This window comes from Oculina patagonica, chromosome 2 (assembly GCF_052425735.1).
Source record: "Oculina patagonica isolate OP01 chromosome 2, crgOcupat, whole genome shotgun sequence".
In the NCBI taxonomy this organism is placed as follows: Eukaryota; Metazoa; Cnidaria; class Anthozoa; order Scleractinia; family Oculinidae; genus Oculina; species Oculina patagonica.
In genome coordinates this window covers 32,554,319-32,573,931 of record NC_135759.1, presented here as the reverse complement: position 1 = coordinate 32,573,931, position 19,613 = coordinate 32,554,319, and the positions used below count along the sequence as shown (strand labels likewise).

General features: G+C 38.8%; 1 protein-coding gene across 5 annotated transcripts; it reads right to left on the bottom strand.

The window, feature by feature from the left end:
• Nucleotides 1-1,416: 1,416 nt before the first annotated feature.
• On the bottom strand, nucleotides 1,417-14,657 carry LOC144644207 (potassium voltage-gated channel subfamily A member 7-like). Of its 5 annotated transcripts, none has more exons than XM_078503637.1 (2): nucleotides 14,511-14,657; nucleotides 1,417-4,619 (listed from the first exon to the last, which is right to left on the bottom strand). In XM_078503637.1, the coding sequence occupies exons 1-2, from the start codon at nucleotides 14,581-14,583 to the stop codon at nucleotides 2,896-2,898; spliced, it is 1,797 nt and encodes a 598-aa protein (XP_078359763.1). In that variant the 5' UTR covers nucleotides 14,584-14,657; the 3' UTR covers nucleotides 1,417-2,895. The 5 variants fall into 5 exon arrangements, with proteins under 5 accessions (XP_078359763.1, XP_078359768.1, XP_078359765.1 ...); XM_078503642.1 differs by lacking the exon at nucleotides 14,511-14,657 and adding an exon at nucleotides 11,212-11,247; XM_078503639.1 differs by lacking the exon at nucleotides 14,511-14,657 and adding an exon at nucleotides 7,606-7,748.
• Nucleotides 14,658-19,613: the final 4,956 nt, after the last annotated feature.

The window sequence follows — 19,613 nt, the reverse complement described above, 5'->3', positions numbered from 1 at the left end:
AGTGCGACGAAAAAGTCAACCTGTTGGAAGTCTGTACCCTCAAACAACATTGGGAGAAGCTCTCTTTCCCACAGCCGTTATTTCGCTTGTCACGCATCATTTCTCTCCCGAGGGAGTGTTGCGTGACGGCCCAAGATAACGCTTCTAAATCCGGTTGTGTTCTAAAATTTGTGGTAAAGGCAATGAATGGTGCCTGCATTTACTTAAGTTTTCTGGTCATTTGTAGAGTGTTTTTTGACGAAATCAAACCATTATTGTTACATCCTGTGATATTATTGTTGGTATATTTTGGAGCTCCTTCAAGGCGTGCAAAAATGGTCAGTTCATAACCGCTTGAAGACGCTTGTACGAGTTTTACTTTTTGACTCTTGTCAAAGAAACATTTGACCTTATTATAACCTGGGAGTTTTAGGGACATGTTCATCCAGACATGTCTCCAGAGCCTTCCATCGTGCTGGTCAGCGACATGGAGTAGAAAGCTAGATTGCTGCAGTTGAAAACTAATTTTGAACAATTAGCTCGAGATAAGCTAAGTTATCATGGTCTTGGATTGTGTCGTCGCTTTCAAAGAGAATTTTCTCTTTTTGACCAACGGAGTCCAGTCACAAAGCGGAGAGGAGGTTCTAGAAATCTGACTAAGAAAAGATCCCCTCTTATATTTGTTCCGGCAGTAATAGGCCTTATCACGGTTTTCGACGCCATCTTGACGAGTAGGCAAGCAAGTAGAATACAGTTTGTTGGGTCCCGGCATATCTCTATTTCTGGACACTTGTGTGTTGATGGGCGCTGCTGCTGGTCGTTCGTTTTTATTCCATCTTTGTCTTATTTTCCCGCGCCGCGTCAATGATGCGGATATGACAATGTATGGACGTCACTGCGCTTTCTGGCCCATCTCATCCTTCCTCGTTTCTTTCTTGTTCTTCTCAGTTCATATTCCAGATTCATGGGATTTCCGTCGATTCCTCAGACACTGTATTCTCCCGCTTTGCCAACTCGTCAAAATGGCGTCGAAAACGGCGATATTAAGGCCTATTTGTTTCGGGCAAAAGGCGAGAGCACGTATTTGCAAACGACAGCGTTGATAGTCCCAATACCATGGATCGTTTCATGAGCCAAACTAAATGCCAATGAGGAAAAGCTAAAGTAGCCTGCTAAACAGACCATTTCCGGCCGTCGGTAGTAGCACGTCTGCAACAGGTTGGACTCGTGAACAGTACGACCTTTAACCCGGGCCTTAGTAGTCCGTGACGACAACGAACACGAGGTCGAAACGCCCGAGGGTTCCGCAATCGTGTGCGCCCTGCGAATTCACTCGTGCATGACTCGCCTGGCGCTCGTAACTTATCAAAAATCGCCCGCGGGCGATTGAAGTGTTTCTGGTTTTGTTTTTGGCGAAAGGAAAAAGGCAGAAGTGCACTCTTTTCTGTCAACAGTGGTATTTTAATCTTTCAAATTCCATCATTCAAAAAATAGTGTTCTTCGGTTCTGTGCTACAAAAATACTTCATAAATTAATTTTACAACAACGTGACCACCCGCAGTAAGGTTGCCGTTTGTCCTCCCCTCCCCCCTCCCCCCCCCCCCTTCCCCTGCACGGTTACGGTCACTATTTCTCAAACACTGTGCAATTTAAACTGTTCCAAAAGCTAAAGTTGAACTAGATCCATATTAAAGTAATTTGTGCCTAATAACACTACTCGCAAAGCAAATTTTCCACACTATTATGATTCCCTCGTGCTGTGAGCTAAATTATTTTACAAAATTATTGCTGGAGTAGAAAAACGAACCGTAATTTATAAATAGAAAAATAACCATTTTCACATCTTGGAAATGCTTTGTTTAAAAACTGTCCTTTTTGTACAACTCTTCACCTTGGCTCTTCTTCCCCTTCACCTTTGATAACATGAAAATTTGAATTACAAGTGCAATCGTTTTATGAAAATAGTGCTTCACGCAATTAGTGATGTGTGCTGTGTTATGACGAAAAATATTATCATCTTTTGTTTTTTGTTTGTTGATGTTTTTCGTTTTACTGAAAAACATAGCTTGCCTGCAGTGTCATTTGGTAGCTCACTGAGTAACAAAATGGCGCCTTATTTAAAGGGACTGTGTCACGGCTGAGTTAAGTTTATTTTATTAAGTTTTGCCGAAATCTCGCTACGAAACTTATTTTTTTGAAAAGAAATTACCTCTCTGGATCTAAATGAAAACACCATAGTTTCGTTGCAACCAAATATATCTCCCGGGCGTTATAATTTAATGTTTCATTTTCAAGCAAACGAGACTAACTTTAAAAACTGTTTAGCCCAACAATATTTTATAAACCCATACTGCAGTCCGTTTCAATCTTCGTCTCTTTTAGCCATCCGTAACTTCTTTTGTATTTGCTTTGTTTTAAAACATTCCTTCATTGTTCTTAGACGTTATTTTTATATTTTACCGAATTTGATGGTCATTTCCAATGACTAAATTTGGCTCAAATCCGTGACACAGCCCCTTTTAGACCTTTACTTTTGATGTCCTCTCCAGTAAAAAAACTGTCTGTTTTAGATGTACAGTCAACTCTCATTAAAGCAGGCACGCTCGGGGCGTCGTTTAGTGTCCGTAATAGCGGGAGTCATTTCCAGCCAAACATTACTCGCCGGGGATCTGGATTTTGTCCTTAATAGCGAGTGTCCTTAATGGCGGGGTGTCCGCAAGGCGAGAGTTGACTGTATTGGTTTTAACAATTCTATGCCCGCGGAAGTTAGTTTAGACCAGATGGATGAATTTTTCCTATTACGATCCCCGCTCAAACAAGGAACGTTAAATTTCGGAATAATTTGTGTCGGAAAAAAATGAATCTACGTGAAAAATGAAATGGGTTTTTACTGAAATGTCATCTTAAAAGACTCCTTCAAACATTTGTTTGATCTAGCTTAGAGAAATCCGAATGTTCTTCTTCCAGCAGCGAAAGGAACTCTGAGGGATTTGCTGGGTCAACATCGAGGTCTTTTTCGTGGGATTTCTTCTTCTTTCCGTTTGTCAAGCCAGACTGCCACGAGCTCTCTGAGTCGTCGTCGTTCTCTTGTCGTTGAAGAACATTTCCGTTTCTTTTATCATCATTGATGTCTTCTTCCAAGCGTTCTTTTTCATTCAGCAACTTTAGCTCGATTTCGTCCGATTCTCGGGGACCATTGTTCGCCATTACAGCTTCAGAAGTCTTTCGAGAACCATACATTAAACTCATTTTTCTACTCTTGTCGTCTTCCAAATCTTGCAGGCCTTGTTGCTTCAGCTTTCTACTTCGGTACTTTTTGTAAATCGCGTCAAAATTCGAGACAATGACTGGCACAGGCAGAGCAATCGCGAGCACACCGCAGAGAGCACATCCGGACCCGACAAGCTTACCCCAAAGCGTCTTGGGATACATGTCTCCATAGCCCACTGTTGTCATGGTAACAAGAGCCCACCAGAAGGCATCCGGGATACTTTGGAATAAGGTCTCATCGGCGCCATTTTCTGCGTAATAAACCATGCTAGAGAAAATTACAACGCCGATTGCCAGGAAAAATATCAGAAGTCCGAGTTCACGCAGACTCTTTCTTAACGTCAGTCCGAGAATTTGCAGTCCGCTAGAGTGACGGGAAAGTTTAAAAATACGAAACACTCGCACCAGTCTTAGAATTCGGAGAAACGCTAGCGAAAAATTCTGCTGGTTGGTGTTCTTGAGCCCCAATTCGACATAAAACGGTAAGATAGCGAGTAAATCAATCACGTTTAGGAAAGATCGAACGAACGGCCATTTCTGCGGACTAGCCATCAATCGCACAAGATATTCGAAGGTAAACCAGCTTATGAATGCGATTTCAAGCTGTCCGAACAAGTGTTTCACCGCTGTCGCCAACTTGTTGTGTTCGCGAATTTCTTGCATCTTGGCAGTATCATTTCGATCAAACTCGTCCTCTGGTAGAACAATAAACTGGGGAAGAGTTTCTATGCATAGGACAACTATCGACGCCACAATTACTGAAACAGACAACAGTGCTAACACGCGCGCTGCTTTGCTCGAATCAGGAAATTCGAATAATTTCCATATAAACTTTTGTGCTTTTTTCTCAGGCATTATCACTGGTTTATCTGGAGGTTCATCTTCGTTCAGGATATCTTTAACGGCATTTACAGCGTGATCTCCAAGCTCGAAAAACTGCACCTCTTCCAGTAAAATCTCCGGTGCGAGTTCCGGCGGGCAGACCAATCGGCCATTTGATTGATAGAAATACAAAATTAATTCGAACACTTGAATGTTTCGATCAAAGAAATACTCATCTCGCTCCCCGTCGTAAAATTGTTGCCTTTTCTCTCTATTTCCAAGGAGAGTCGTCGGGAATCTTTCCAACGTTTTCACGTAAGTCATGTATCGGAATCCCGACACGTTGAGCACGATTCGACGGTGTTTTGATGGAGTGTGACTTTTGACGTGAGTTGAAGAAATATTTTGCACTCCGCTGTCCCCAGAATAAGAAACTTCTTGGTCGCTTTCGTTCTTCTTTTCATCAGGCGCTGCTTGAGTGGTTATGTCTCTCTTCTTCAGTCTTAACGTGATAGCGCCATGTGTACTCAAGCTTGCTCCCATTTCGCCTGTAAACAAAACAAAGCGAACGGAATGAATAACCAGCAAGTCGACAAGCAACAGGTCTTCAAGGCTAATACGTGTTAGTTATTTCACAAAGAGCCGCCTGTACCTAGTTGGATATTGGCATTGTGCATTGCTGTCTTTGATGCTGCACGGAAACTTCACAATTCAACCACAGACGATACATAATACTCACCACCTTAACAATCACCCGTAATAGAAAAGAATTTGTTATCATTCCGATAGCATGCACGGCTTCAACTCGAGCAAACAACACTTTGGCATCACCGGTTTAAATATTAACTCTTGCCAATCCAAGCGTTTGAGTGGTTCAGAACGTGTCCTTTTGTCAACGAGGGAAGTGACGAGCCATTTATTTGCTAATCGTATATAACACAATCCGTTTGGAGCGGCGCCGTCACTTTACAAAAGTCCTTGTCAGACAAAACAATTGAAATGCATTTGATTAATAACAAAAACAAAACGATAAAAAATTAAGGTTTTGTGTCGAAGTGCATTCATGCACGGTTAAGCACCGATTATTTTGCGTTTTTTGACCGCTGTAAGAAGCGGATGTGTTGAAATACTCGCCGTTTCTTTTTTACCTGTGCGAAAATGATGGATGGGTACGCTCAGTTTGCTAGAGACCAACTGAGAAAAGCTAGCCCCATTGTGTTGTATTTAACCCCTTTACATTTAATGTCAAAAAAGAACTTTTGAAAACAGAAGCTAACAGGCCAGGCGATATTGCCTCTGCTCTTTGAAGCGTGATTTCACCGGTTCCGCAACTCAAATGGCCTCACTTAAATCTTTTTTGTGGTCAGGCTCCTAAAGTAAAAGGGAAGTTAACTCTGCACCGATTTTAAAATTAATTTTGCGCAAAATGTAACAATAATGCTTACTCGTCTTGTTAACGAAGGATTGTATGCAGTAACTAAATTTTCCCACACTTGACAGACTAATTAGCCTTAACATCGACTGTTATTGTTAAGGTGTCTTAGGCAAGAAAGTAATCAGGGAAAGCGTCGGTCACGTATGCTCATTTTGCAAAACAAACCTTATCCCATCCTTTGATTTCTTTTGTTTTCAAATCTAATTCCTTAAATTTTATAAAAGTTGGGGTGATTGAAGAAATTTTGGAAACTGTATTAGCTATGCTTTTTAGGGCTCAGCATGAATTTACCCTACAACTGGAAGAGCTTTGAATATCTTAATGCTTTCTCAGAGAACACAAATCAAATAATTTTACATATATGAAACGTATTTCTTTCCATTCAGTACTAAAAAAATATAGTGTACTCTAGATTCGTTTTTTTTTTAAGAATAACGGCTCGTAGTCAGTTCCTTTCAATTTGATAAAGTGTTCCAGGGGTCTTAAATTGTGCAGGATTGGTATACATTGTCTAAAAGCACCTTAGTTTATGAACTTTATCAAGTCTAAGCACGTCAACAATTTATCTTTTCACATCGAAGCTATCAATCTAAGCTGGTTCTTTTTGCAAAGCAACCGCTTCAAACAGTTTAAAGAAAATGATTGAATTAGCGATGGCTATCAAAACAAGAAGATCTTATGAATATATAGCCTATGTAAAGTATTCACTGAAATTAAAACTTGGTTTGAGAATGCTGAGCAGAAAAGGTAATGGTAATTTTAATATGATATCATTTAAAATCGAAAAAAGAAGAAAACAATTTACAAATTCTCATTTTTGTGGAGTACAGTAACTGAGTTTGGTGGGAATACATTAATCTCCATGTTTAACAGATCAAAATACAAATGTTTTAAAGAACTCCCACTAGCCTTAAGTAGCTTTAGCAGTTTCAACAAGAAGAACTTTCTGTTCGATTCTGCAGAAAAACAACATTGACTTATTGCGTTACAGCACCTGATCGTAATGGATGATAAAGTGTTTATCGACAAGCTCAACAACCCGATTAGGTTTCGTATCATGAATACTTTGTTTATCGATATCAACCTGAAGCTACGATACGCATCGGCAAATTCCTTCTAGAATCTTCCATCGTGTTCGAATCACAAAAGATGTAAAAGCCCTGACGAAACACACTAAAGAGATTAATGGTTCACCGAGCACTTCCATCACTTAATTAACAACAGTACATGAATTTCTGACGAAGTGTTCCCAACTTGATCCTTTCTTGATCCTTTTCTTGGATACAGTCTCAAGAAAGAAACACGAAACCGAATAAATTTTCAGTTCTATTTGGACTGCGATCAAATGCTGGGAGCCGAATTGAGGGTCATCTGCCGTGCCCCTGACGTTTTTGTTACTGTTAAAAACACAAAGACATACCATCAATCACTGAATTCTTGAGCTGTGATAGTTATTTTTCAGTTTACTTTTTTTTATAAAAGCTTGAAAGAATGTTATGACGGTCCGGTACAGTGAAATTTGTGCATCATTACTTATTGTTTTCTGTGCGTCTGGCACGATGTTGTTTATTTGTCTGTCTCAATCAAACAACATGTAATTTTCACACTAATGGATGCAGGGTCCAACTGCAGGCAACTGAATGCAGATCATTCCAAGAGGGCTGAGGTGTTTTGAAATCATGAAATCAAAAATAACAAAACGGTGGAAAAAAGCTTGCACCCTTACCATGGGCTGGACTTACTCCGTTTAATTCCTATGCAAGATTGCATTTAATGAAAAAAAAGTGGCATAACATAAAGAAACGTCCATAAGGGGTGCTTCACTCAGAATATCTATTAATCGGTCATGATCGAACATTGTGGGTGGCCGAAATGAACTGTTTTAAACGACGTTATACCCTGGTCGACTTAGAAATCTGTTCAGCCAAACCATGTTCTCAGCTGACCTTACTCAATAATAATAAAATTGCTGATCCCCAAAACAAACTTAATTTATACACTGACACTGATGCTCTCTAACAGAAAATTGTTCACAAAACAAACAGCTACAAAGCCGTTTTCTGAGAATAAGGAGAAACAAATTGATGGCATTTACCAACCTTGGTTTAAGGTACACTGCATAACACCACATTACGTACGACTGAAGTTTCAACCTCTTCAGGTTATCGTTAAAATTCACACAGACTAACAGAACTATGCATCGCTGTCACACGATGTTTCTTTTCACGCACGACCAACGCTGCGTGTGCTACATAAGGTCGTGCGCGTGCAAAGGTTCTTCTGTTGTCAACAAATGCTTTAAATTGGCTTTTTGTGCAATGCCTTTTGGGTAATAACTGTAAGATGGACTGAAAAATTTTAATCATTGCAAATATTTCTCGAAAACAAAATTCCTTCCAGCTAGGAAAAATATATAAATTTCGCTGGCGACTGCCTGAATGAAAGATAGTGAGGGTAAATCGGCCGATTTGACTTTTCTTGATTTTATACAGCTGTACGCCAAAAAAAGACCGTTAGCATGCTTCGATCTGGTTCTTTAATTACTTGTTTACTTTTTATGCTTGGTATATTTTCATTGGCACTTGTAGAAAAAACTAAAAATGTGCGAAATAACGTAAAATATAGTTTTGTTTCGAGTAACAGAATCAATCAAATCAGTTCTGGTCCATTCTCTGTTATCCGGCTGCAATCTGCCCGAATTTTACATCTCGCTTCCAGGCTATTTCCTCTTGCTTGTCTTCGTCCTTAGCCTCCCGTCGCAGTCGTTTTTGATCGCCTCTAAAAACGACTGCTTGGGAGGCTATGTCTTACATTGTCTTCGACCTCCTTGGATCTTCTGATCGGCCATATGCGACTTTGTAGGTATTTTTTCATTATTGTAGTTTTAGGCCACTTTTGACACCTACAACATGTTTGAAATCGTGAGAGAAACATCCGTTTAGAATCTTCCCGTGTGAATCATGTGGCCGGCGTACATGATGTTCCACCTCTCTGTCACTGCACTTGTCTAATTTCAGTTCACCTAATCGAGCTTTGTTTGTGGCAAAAATTTGATTTTTTTTTCGGTGAGTCTTCCTTCGCTAACGAATTAAGATATCTTCAACCTTCGAAAAGCTTGACCGTATAATAAGTCTTCATTTCCATTAATAAATCCCTACTACCATCGGGGATCATGTCGCCACTTGATGCAACCACTCGTTCCCTTCTTTGGTCCGCGTCCTGGACCTTCCGCTACCAAGAAAGAAGCAGTGACTAGTTATGCTTTCAAGAGCTACCCCCCCTTTTTTTGCCCCCAATCCCTATATTTTCCTTTTAACTAATACTGCCACTAAAACCAAAATGTTTCCGTATATTGTAGTTTTTATTATATTTTCTTCACCCATCCCCTTGTTTTAGTGCGTTATCCACCAGTGATCCTCTAAATGTCCATACACGTACCCGAAAAATCATCGTAACACCAATTACTACAATGTAGGTGTAGATAATGACACGTCATCGTGTTTCTAAAAGACAGAATGGAAGCAACGATCAATCGATCAAAGCACAAGGATTCTAAACGGAATTGTTGTTATTTGGCACTGACATTTTACATCGAATTTGTTTGAGCATCAGCGAAGTGAAAATTGTTTGGTGATGAAGTGTGATCTTAATGGAATATGACCGAATAAACGTTTTATAATAGAGGTGTTTTATCAATAGCTTTTATTGTATAAATCTCATAGGAGAAACCAAACCTCTTATGATTATAAGCCACCTCTTACTGAGCGTCACACGCACATTGCCATCTTAAAGGCATTATTACCATCTTGAGTTCTCTTTTTGTATTCGGCATTAATTTATTCTGGTATTTTGCTTGCTGTGCCATATTTCATAATTGTGTATCTATCAGTATTCTTTTTAAATTTCGCATTCCATTTCACATGTTGTGTTTGATACAGTCTTTTTTTATTAACTCGATTGCAGCCAGAACCTTCCACTATTTTCTTGTAACGAGTTTAGTATTGCTCATTCGGCTGGGTGGAGCACAAGGGAACATAGATTTTAAATCTCTAAAAGAGTACTTATGATCAAAGTAAAACTTGACCTTGGTCCCGGATGTTTTTTGTTTTTTTTGTTGTTGTTGTTTTCTTTCTTCTATTGAAAAAAAGCCGCCGCGGCGTATTATAGCACTTAAATTTGATTAAGAAAGAGAAGAAAGAAATGAAAAGAAAGTAAGTAAATCTCTGGGATCTAGGGCCAATCACTCAATCAAAGGTGGCAAAACAAAACTCCAGTGACAAACGTTAGTTTCTATGCATCAAATGTTTTTTCAAAGCTGCCGCCCTACAAAGGGCTGTGAAAGCTTCCATTAGAAGCATCGAACACTTCGACGGTGCGTCAAATCCCTTAATTTTCTCGCTTATTTGACCTTGCTCTCGGTTGAGAATCAAACGTTTCAGATCATACGGCCGGCCCTTCGTTTTAGATTTGAATCTGCTTGGTTTTTGAGTTACTAAGTGTGAATAATTGATGTTTAGTTTTCGAGCTTTGAGTGCTTCGTTTTTGCTTTTAGTTCTCGGTGAGTGCTTTGTTTTCGAGTTCTGAGCACTCGTTTTCGAGGTTTTGGTTTCTGGGTGCTTCGTGATTACGTAATAATAATAATAATAATAATTATAATCAACTTTTAAGAGGGTGAACACATAACAGTAACTGACAGTGGCCCTCAATAACAAGGATAAAAATAATGGTAAAAATCTAACAATCTAAAATTACAATACTCGGCCACCTGATGCGCAACAAAACTGAGCTGTCCTATCCCCGCTTAGAATATCTTTTCTAGATGACTGAACTGGTTACAATGAGCCCTAAAGATATTGTCACCCCTTACAACTACACAGAACCAGGTAGACATTAATTCAAATGCTAAAAACGAGCCACGATTATTCGTGCATTGTGTTTGCCAATTTTCTATTTGGCTGCGTGCAACACTAGAAATCATATCAAAATCATGCAATGCATCTTTGTCCGTGTTTTATGTTCGAATTTCTCGGCAAAAGATCGTCAAACCGAGCAAAGACGGAGTGTCTTTCGTGCTTTGCCGAAAAAACGGCGATCACTGCAGTTGTGTTTTTTATTTGGTGCAAATTCAATTATAATTTTAGGTAGAAAAGTGGTGCATGGTTCAACTTTTTGGCTAGCAGGAATTAGATCGCGCATTCCTTTTCCGTATACGTACTGCCATTGGCCTGATTATTACTATGTGTGAATTTTACGTCTGACTGGATAACTGCAGTCGTGTAGGACTAAGGTCGAATGTTTGGCCGTGCGCATTTCAGCTTGACAACAATCCAATCAGAAACTGAAATTGCAAGGTTCCCAGTCGTAGCATATGTCCAGAATGTTTAAGTATAACATAAGTCTCGGACGAAATAGTCGCGAATATTGGAGTACTCAACTTCTGTTCTTGGAATGACGCCACATTTACCTAGAATGAACACCCAGTTAAAGTTTCCGAGGCTATCGTTTGATAACCTTCAACATCGGACAGCTGTAAAATATAGACTGTAGAAGGTATAGCTCAGAACGCCATATATTGACTCATAACTGCGTTGGTTTAAGATAAAATAAGTATTTTTGAGAACTGGTTTGCAGACAACAAAAGTGGCTTAAACAGAGCAATAACTCGAACCATTGCGCGCCTTATAACTCGGAGACTATTTACTCACCAGGATTTATGAGAACACGCGAAGTACGCCTGCGTGGTTCCTCTGGGTTGAAACTTTGAGTGCTTGGACTTTGAACAAGACGAACAGAGGCGGTCTCTTCTTGCATGAGCGTCAATATACATTCGACTTTGTGCGGCGAAAAGAGTTAATAAAGCGTCGTTGAAGCTATGGTTGAAGTGACATGATTAATTGCCATTCAGTTTTGCTTTCAATGCAGGGAGCTTTGCTTCGCCGGCTTCCAATAGCTATGTCTCTGTGGAATTCTATTGAGATCCTGGTGGATTTATTTGTTTTGGAAGGATTCAAAAGTTCCTTTGTGATGTTGTAGATATAGGTATTGTGCTGTAGCGGTGGTATGCGAACTTGGTTATTGTTAAAGTTCTATGGGATCCTTTGTGTCGTGTTGTGAGGCCCTCTTGAAAGAAGAACAAGCGGTGCCAATTTTAAATTCAATTTGTTAATCGAGAATCTTGCCTAAATCAGGCGTGCTAAAGAAAACATAAAAAATAATTATACTGTTGTTTTAATTGGAGTCCAGAAAGACCAGAAACAAGAAAACGTGCCCTGATAAGCCAGTGCAGTTTTTTTTTGGAAGTGACTCAATCATCGCCGCAAGGTCAAGCCTTCGCAGTCTGTGTTCGAAGCCATTTTTTTCTCTTTAACTTTTTCGCATCTTGCCCGACAGTCCGTGAATGTATACATGGACTGCTCCGATAATCTAGCACTTATGGAGTGCAGATACAGAGCTAACTAATTAATTAATTGTTTGGAAACCCCTGATAATAAACAATGAATTCTTATAGCGAGACGGCGGAGAAGTTGATCAATGATTAAAACGAAGTACATCAGTGTATTAAACCAAACCGTCAAACTGACATTTTGGAGTCGAGCAGTGACAACGTTTATGGTTTGCAGCCAACAAAAGCAGAACACCAAGAATAAACTGAACATACGATAACTATGGATAAAATATTGCCCTGTCAAAGGCGCCCCCCCCCAAAAAAAATAATTTTTTTTTTTTTTTTTATTTTAATTTTTTTTTTTTTTCAACAAAAAATTAAAAAAAAAAAATTTTCCTTTTTTTTCGTTTTTTTTTTAAAAAAAAAAAAAAAAAAAATTTTTTTAAAAAAAAAAATTTTTTATTTTTAATAATTTTAAAAAAAAAAAAAAATAAAACAATAATAAAAAAAATTTTAAATTTTAATAATTTTAATTTACACCACCCCACAACTTAAACTTTTATCCAAATCGTGTTTTTAAATAAAGGCAACTTACTTACTTACACGTCGAAAGAGTCTTTGTCAGTAACAACAATTTGTAGGCGAAATAGCTTCAGATAAACTAAACGAACTGGCGCGCTAAAGCCCATTAAACGTGGGGGCGGATTCATCAACATCGATAAAGATGAAGTGCTTGATAAATATAAATGAAATGAATAAACAATAACTTCATTTAACCATTAAGAATTACATAAACAATTGTTAATTTAGCTCAAGTTACTTTGAATTCGTCCATACTATCTCAAGTGTTTGCATTAGTGTATGTAAACAGGAAGCTGCTGTTATTTTATTTGTTTTGTACAGTTGAAGCCTTTATAAAGTGGCCCTTAACAAGTTCAGGGAATTCACTTGCCTCTAATTTCTGTGCAGCTTTACCTCTATTCACCGTTTGGACGTCCCACACTGAGCTAGTTTATTGTATTTCACCTCTATAATACGGTCGCCAAGTTAAATTTGAACACGACGACAAGCAAAGCCTGTCCAGTTTCACAAAATAAAGCTACACGGTCCTAAATCACAGACAACCAAAATGTTTCTTTCGACAAAGAAAGTCCAAAGATCTATACGCTTGCCTTACTAACAACATTGTATAAAACTTAATAGGCAGCCTTGCGATACTATTATTTTCCATAAAATGTACATCATGTGATTACGTTTACGTGCTACTTTTCTTAATCAATTCAGTTGCATTTCCAGAAGGACGTTACAATCTCGTACGAAACGGGGCTGCAGAACCCATTGGGGACGAATAGGACTGCTTTGCATGTGTGAAAACTTTATAATACAACGTTGATATATATACTCAGCATTAATTTCTGGCTGCAAGATTTATATGGCCTGCGTGCGACTTTTTTTCTTTTTAAATAGGAGGCGGCTGCGCTTGTTCACAAACGAAATAGGACAAAAGCAGCTTCATATTTACATAGCCTGATTGAAACACTCGAGAAACATTTTGGGGAAGAATTCAAACTTTGCCGGCGGCTAGTTTTCAAACAAACTTTCCAATTCTCCCTGAAGTCCTCTCGTGTTTGTATAAGGCTATGTAAATACGGGCGCCATTTTCTAATCGTGGTAAATTGATAGTTAATGTTAATGTTAAAATAAATTCTCTCAGTAAACTAGTAAGGCCAGTATAGAGAATTTGCATGCTATATCTCAGCTGTGTCATAACTATTTAAAGTAGGCATGGAATGAAATTAAGATGGAGGACACGTTGACTGACCCCAATTTTCTCCTATGAGAAGAATACAAAAAATACGACGAAAAGTTTGGACGCTTTGATAAGTAATAATAAGAAGTAATAAGAATTATTAATGTTTAATTTCTCACTTCCAAATCTAATATACTGGCAAAAGACAGGTGGATGAGAAAAGCAGAAAATCGTCAAGTGTAGCGGATAATTCGCCAAACTCTTATTAGGACTTATTAGTCTTATTAGGACTGACATTAAAAGTAAAACTAACATTAAAAAGTAATGCACAAAATAAGTAATGAGAATCAAGATTTCAAGCATTATTAGTTTTAAATGAATGTTCTAACATTCTTTCAGCATTACTCTTTAAAAATACATTAATTATAATCAAGAAGATAATTGAAAAGCAGTTTCCACAAGTTAGGTGACGGGGGGAAATGATCCTTAATGCCGTGGACTACTGACCTTTACTACGTCATTTTGTAGAGTTTTATGACCGAAACGTTTTTGGATATACAAATGGCAATCGCTAATTTCGGCCTTGGTTGTAACAACTTAACTTGAGACACTTTTTTATGTGTGTGCCCCAGGTTCCCTTTCGAATGACCTTGGTTTCTCCGCCTAAGTGAACACGTAAAAGTCTCCCGTATAGTTTACTCAGTTTAAACAGAAATTCATAAAACCTGCTTTTACCGGACACTTCCAAACACAAGAACAGACACAGTATATAGAATGGAGATTTAAACTAGCGAATGTCTCATCAATTGATAAGATGTTCAAGAAATGATCACTTCAAGCTGAAATACACGCTCTAGCAGAGGTCTTACCGATCATATCTGCAATTCTGCTGTCTGTGAGCGACATCTTTCTCTTCTGGTGTACAAAAGTGCGAGCAAACATCGCAACGTCTTCGCCGCGAATATTATGAGCACTGCTAGGGTTAAATCGAGTGATCTGGCTGCGCACTTGAAGCGTCACGAGCTAAGTAGCCAGACGGTCTTGCTAATCATAAACAAACATGACTGAAACAAATTCGATATGGAATGTGATGGACAACTCTGTCACTCATCATATTATATGCTACAAAATTATCTTGTCAGCGGGTTCACTTTGCGGGAAGCCTGCTCACACTATAGGATTCTGGAGGGAGACCCAATTCATTTGGATGAACAAATCTATTATTTGTCGAGGCGCCTTTCTTGCCAATGACAATTAACAAGTTGAATTACTTTCACATACTTAACATCTGAGAAGGATGATTATTTTATATAACGGCTTATAGTCGAGTCTTTAGGCTATAACGGCGCGCAGCTCAGCCGTATCAAATCGCTATTATTGAATAGTGATGCAATTTTCATGTGTATAAATAGTGAATGTTTCTTTTTGATAACAAGCATAGAGTATCTGTTCTCAAAAGTTAAAAGTTAATGTCAGCGAAAGCTACAACAAAGTATTTGTAAGAAAAACACTGAAACCTTTTCTCTGGAAGATTCAATAAATGAAGTTCTGAAAGTTTGATTAAGTTTAATAAGCAATGACAGATAACAAGGCCCTGCTATATACCGATGCACATGTCATTTTAATTATTGCATTTTGCAATATTTGGAGAAATTAAAGTTGCTGATGTTCGTTTAACAAAAAATATGATTGACATGTGTGTAAAACACAACACTGTTTATTTCCAACACACGCCAGGAGCAAGCAGATTGCATTTGGGGCGAGATTTGAAAAGGACAGTTTGGACTCGTCACATAACAACACGAGCCAAAAGATTACTGAGACGTTTTCATATCTGCTCGATTTACTAGATTAACTACTCTTAAGAGGGTTAATTCAAGAGCACAATGATGATTGTGATATGAACGTTTTTCTCATAGAAAGCTTTTGTGTCATGTAGAAAGCTTGAGCCCGTGTGACATACTGAAGAGAACAGCTGGCTGTAATTGCGAATTAGAGGACAAGGTGGCAACAAACCACATAAAGTAATCCAGAAAACTCTTCTCCTCCGGCTAAAATTTATCATAGAATTTCTTATTCTTTTATAAGTATAAATTAAGTTAGTATAAAGGACTGTAAGGTCAGATAAAAAGATACTAGCGTGCACGAAAGGAGAGAATGTGCACTGAACACAATCAAGGGACAGAAAGACGAGTTAGCAATTCATGCGTCAGTTTTTGTAATGTAGTTACTGGCCGGATCGTCTACGACGTGCAGTTAGCTTCGGTATCGGATACTGAGTTGTAAACTGTGCTTTCAGCCTGGAGGAGGGAAGGGGCGTGCGTTTTTGACACGGGTGAGGTTTGTTGATGACCTTGCACTATAAGGATAAACTGAACCACTTATCACCAGCATCAATTCTCTAAACGTGACTGTATCAAGTGCCACAAGCTCTCCATCTCATGGTACTTGATCAGTAAAGCTATCTTGAGTGGCCCAGACTGTATAACGGACGTCCCATGTTCAGCTTTGTGATCACGTACGTCCCCTTGAAGATCGCTGACTTTATAATTTCTACTCGTGTGCTTGACATTTTCTGGACATTTTCAAGTGAAGGAGAAAACAAAAACCTACGACCCCGAACTATTTAGCATCGGCCAGCAAAGGTGTTGAGAATTTAAAGCGCTTTACAGTCACACTCAGTGGGTAGAGACACTCAGTGGGTAGTATTTTGGTTGTAGTCGGTAAAGACTATTCTTCCCAAACGTTTGCACTCAACAACAGTATTTCATACGGGGAGGCTCCGCCACTATATCCGAAAGGTTACCCTTTCATATACTTTCGGTAGAAAATGGTACCCCTTCCACACACCTACAGTAGAGATACTGCATCTCGTTTCTAAACTTGTCACTTGAATAACCATTAATTATATCTACTTAAGTGAAACAATCAGTGGTGCGTCTTTTTCGAGGTTTTTCAATGTATAAGGCGCTTCTAAAAACCTTACTGACAGTTTTCCCAACCCTTTTCTACACTCCAACTCGTAAACTCCCTACCCTTTTATATACTCCCAGCGTGAATGGTACTCCTTTTGTGCGGGGGCCCCCAATATAGTACACTATAAGTAGCACCCACCCCCCACCCCCTCCCCTGGGACTGCGTGCGATTGAATTAAAGATCTCAGGCACAGGGAAGATATTTTGCAGTGTTGACCGGTCCGGACCGAGGTCATAACTGGAATACTGGACCGCTCATCTAGATCTGAAGCCAACCAAATCCAAGATTTTTAGTTTAAAACCGTTTTGGGTTTGTCTTTTTGGACCTGTTTTGCTGCCGAGGACATCAAATGTCACTTGAGTCCAAAACCAAGCCACTAAAATCTACACTGAATTTCGAAACGAGAACGTTTAGTGGCTGCTCCTGTCTCAAATTTTAAAACGTTGCCATATGGTAATTTTTTGCGACGTTCTTAAGTTACGGCCTTACCTACAACTTCGAAAAAATAAGATTATGTAAGAAAGTACGTGTGCAGACAAACTTCGAGTTCAAAATCTTTTTTAATCTTATGGGATCGCGGGTTTATTGTGACCTTAGCGGAACATTGCCTGATAAAGGTGATTCCTCAGTATTGCATTGCATTGTAAATGTTTGTAAAACGTGTGCATGCCTTCTGTATTATATATGAACCTCGTCTTCCAAACTCCGAAGGTCTTCTATTTTAAGGTTGCTCTTAAAAAGGTGGTGGCACTACGACCAAGTATGGCGGCTCAGTGTAGGACAGCCGAAAGGGGAAAACAACAGAGGGTCTGCTTACGGTCTGCACCAGGGCGAAAGCCAGCAATCACCTCATTGAAAAATAATAAATACAAGACGCAGTGCAGCCTTACCGCCACTTAAGTTGAATTTCCCGAAAGAGAATCCATCCTCGTTGATCTTCTGTCATGCCGTATTTCCATTTTGTTTGTAAACCATCGGCTTGTCATCAAGACAGAAGCAAAACAACTGACCTGTTTTAGGGACAGGTGTTTCTGTGTCTAGCAGGGTGTGTGTTGATTTTGTATTGACTCCCGACCTCGCAAAGACTTCTGCCTAAGACACCATTCACTATACTCGTTCTTAATCGAGAAGTTGTGATTGACTAAATACTAGACTGAGGTGATATTGTTTATATACCTGCATGTTGTTTATTTTATCGGATCTCAAGTCAACTGACAACAACCCACTTCCGGGAAACAGTATCGACTTTACTTTCAAGTAGCTTACAAAGTCTGCTCGATTCATTAAGAGACTGGGAGAATATGACTTTTTTACTGATAATAACATTTAAGGGTGTCAAATTTGTGATTAAGAATATATGAGGTAAAAAAACCCGGTAATAAAAACTTTTTTTTTATATTGTTAAAAAAAAATATTTTTTTTTGTGGTTTTATTGGCTTTTTTTTTTTTCTTTTCTGCTTTTTTTTTTCTTAAAAAACATCTTTTTTAAAAAATAAATTTATTTTATTAAAAAAAAAATAATTTAACCCCACAAAAAAAACCTTTTGGGGTATGGAGGAAAAAAATTTCTCCAGGAGGTTCTTAATTTCTAGGTTCTTATACGCGGGTTTTTACTGTATTGAAAGCGTTAGAATGCCTCAGGCTACAATCGGAAGTAACCTGCGCTGTTGATCGCTATCTAACTAAACTTCATGTAAAGAGAAGCTGAGCTGTGGCTCTCATGCTTGGAGAGGAGGATAAATTTCAATTACTGAAGTGTGAATTTCGATTTTTTTTGGCTTGTCTGACGACTGATTTCCCGGACTGATTTATTTCGTACAGTTCAGCAGTAAAGCACGAAATGGAAAGTCGTTGTAAGGGTCCTTCCGCTTTTCTGTAGAGTTTTTGGGTTGCGTTTCGCTCTGTTTAATTTTCGATGTGTAACTAAAACCGGCTTAGGTCTTGACTTTTTGTTCTTTCCAAGGCAAGTAGTAACATTTACGTAGAAGTTTGTTTTCTAGAACATTGAAGGAATTCTTCGTAAGATGTGTCTCGGATTGCGGATGCACGTAGTTGAATTAGCTTCGGAACTGCGTAATTTCCTAGCTAGATAAACTCTCCCACTCAGTCCCGCTCGTTCAGTATTTCCACTGACCGATCTTAGTGTTGTCCCTCTGTTTCCCATTTCATGCTGCAGTTTTTCATCTCTTTTTTAAAGTCCTTCTCCATGTATCAACTTTTAGGATACTGGCGATCGGAGGCCAAATTTTCGTTAATGTTTTGTGGTGTTTATGTGTCTATTAATCAACAGGCTGTAGTCCGTTGTTGTCAAATTATCTCACTTATTATTGTGAATTTATTGGATTAAACATAGGCAAGATCAAGTGGCATTCGCACGCGTGCGGGGTCAGGACTTGAGACAGCCTCCAATTATATTTTAATTCCTCTCTCCCCATCTTCAGGGCATTGAGCATACTGTAAAAAATAATAAAAATTTATTTTTAAGAGTATTGTTATTATATTTTCTAGAAGCTAATTAAAACGAACTGGCAATCTGTTGATGATTTTTGATTTTACCTTTTATCACAAACGGTTATGAAGCTTTTGGAAAGCTCTCAGTCAGACTTCAAACAGCCGGTGAAACCGTGTTTGAAACAGACCATATTAGTGGCCACGAAAACAAAATTTAAACAAACTTAACTTCTCTTTTCTTCATTTTTTTTTTTAATTAAAAGGGCCTAAGCAAATTTTTAAAAGATGAAAATTTAATTACTGTCAAGTAGTGGAGTAGCCTGCGTGGCCGGCGTTCAAAGGGGAAGGAGAAAGGGAGTTCGAGCGCGAAGTGCGAGGAGAGAGCGCGAAGCCTTTGAACGCCGGCCACGCAGGCTAGTAGTGGAGGGGATAATACGGAGCGAAGTCTGTTGTTTTATATGCGCGCGCTCTAGAATTGTAGAGATCGAACACACAATCTATGTCACAGCTGATGCCTTCCATCAATTAGAATATTGCGTACACAA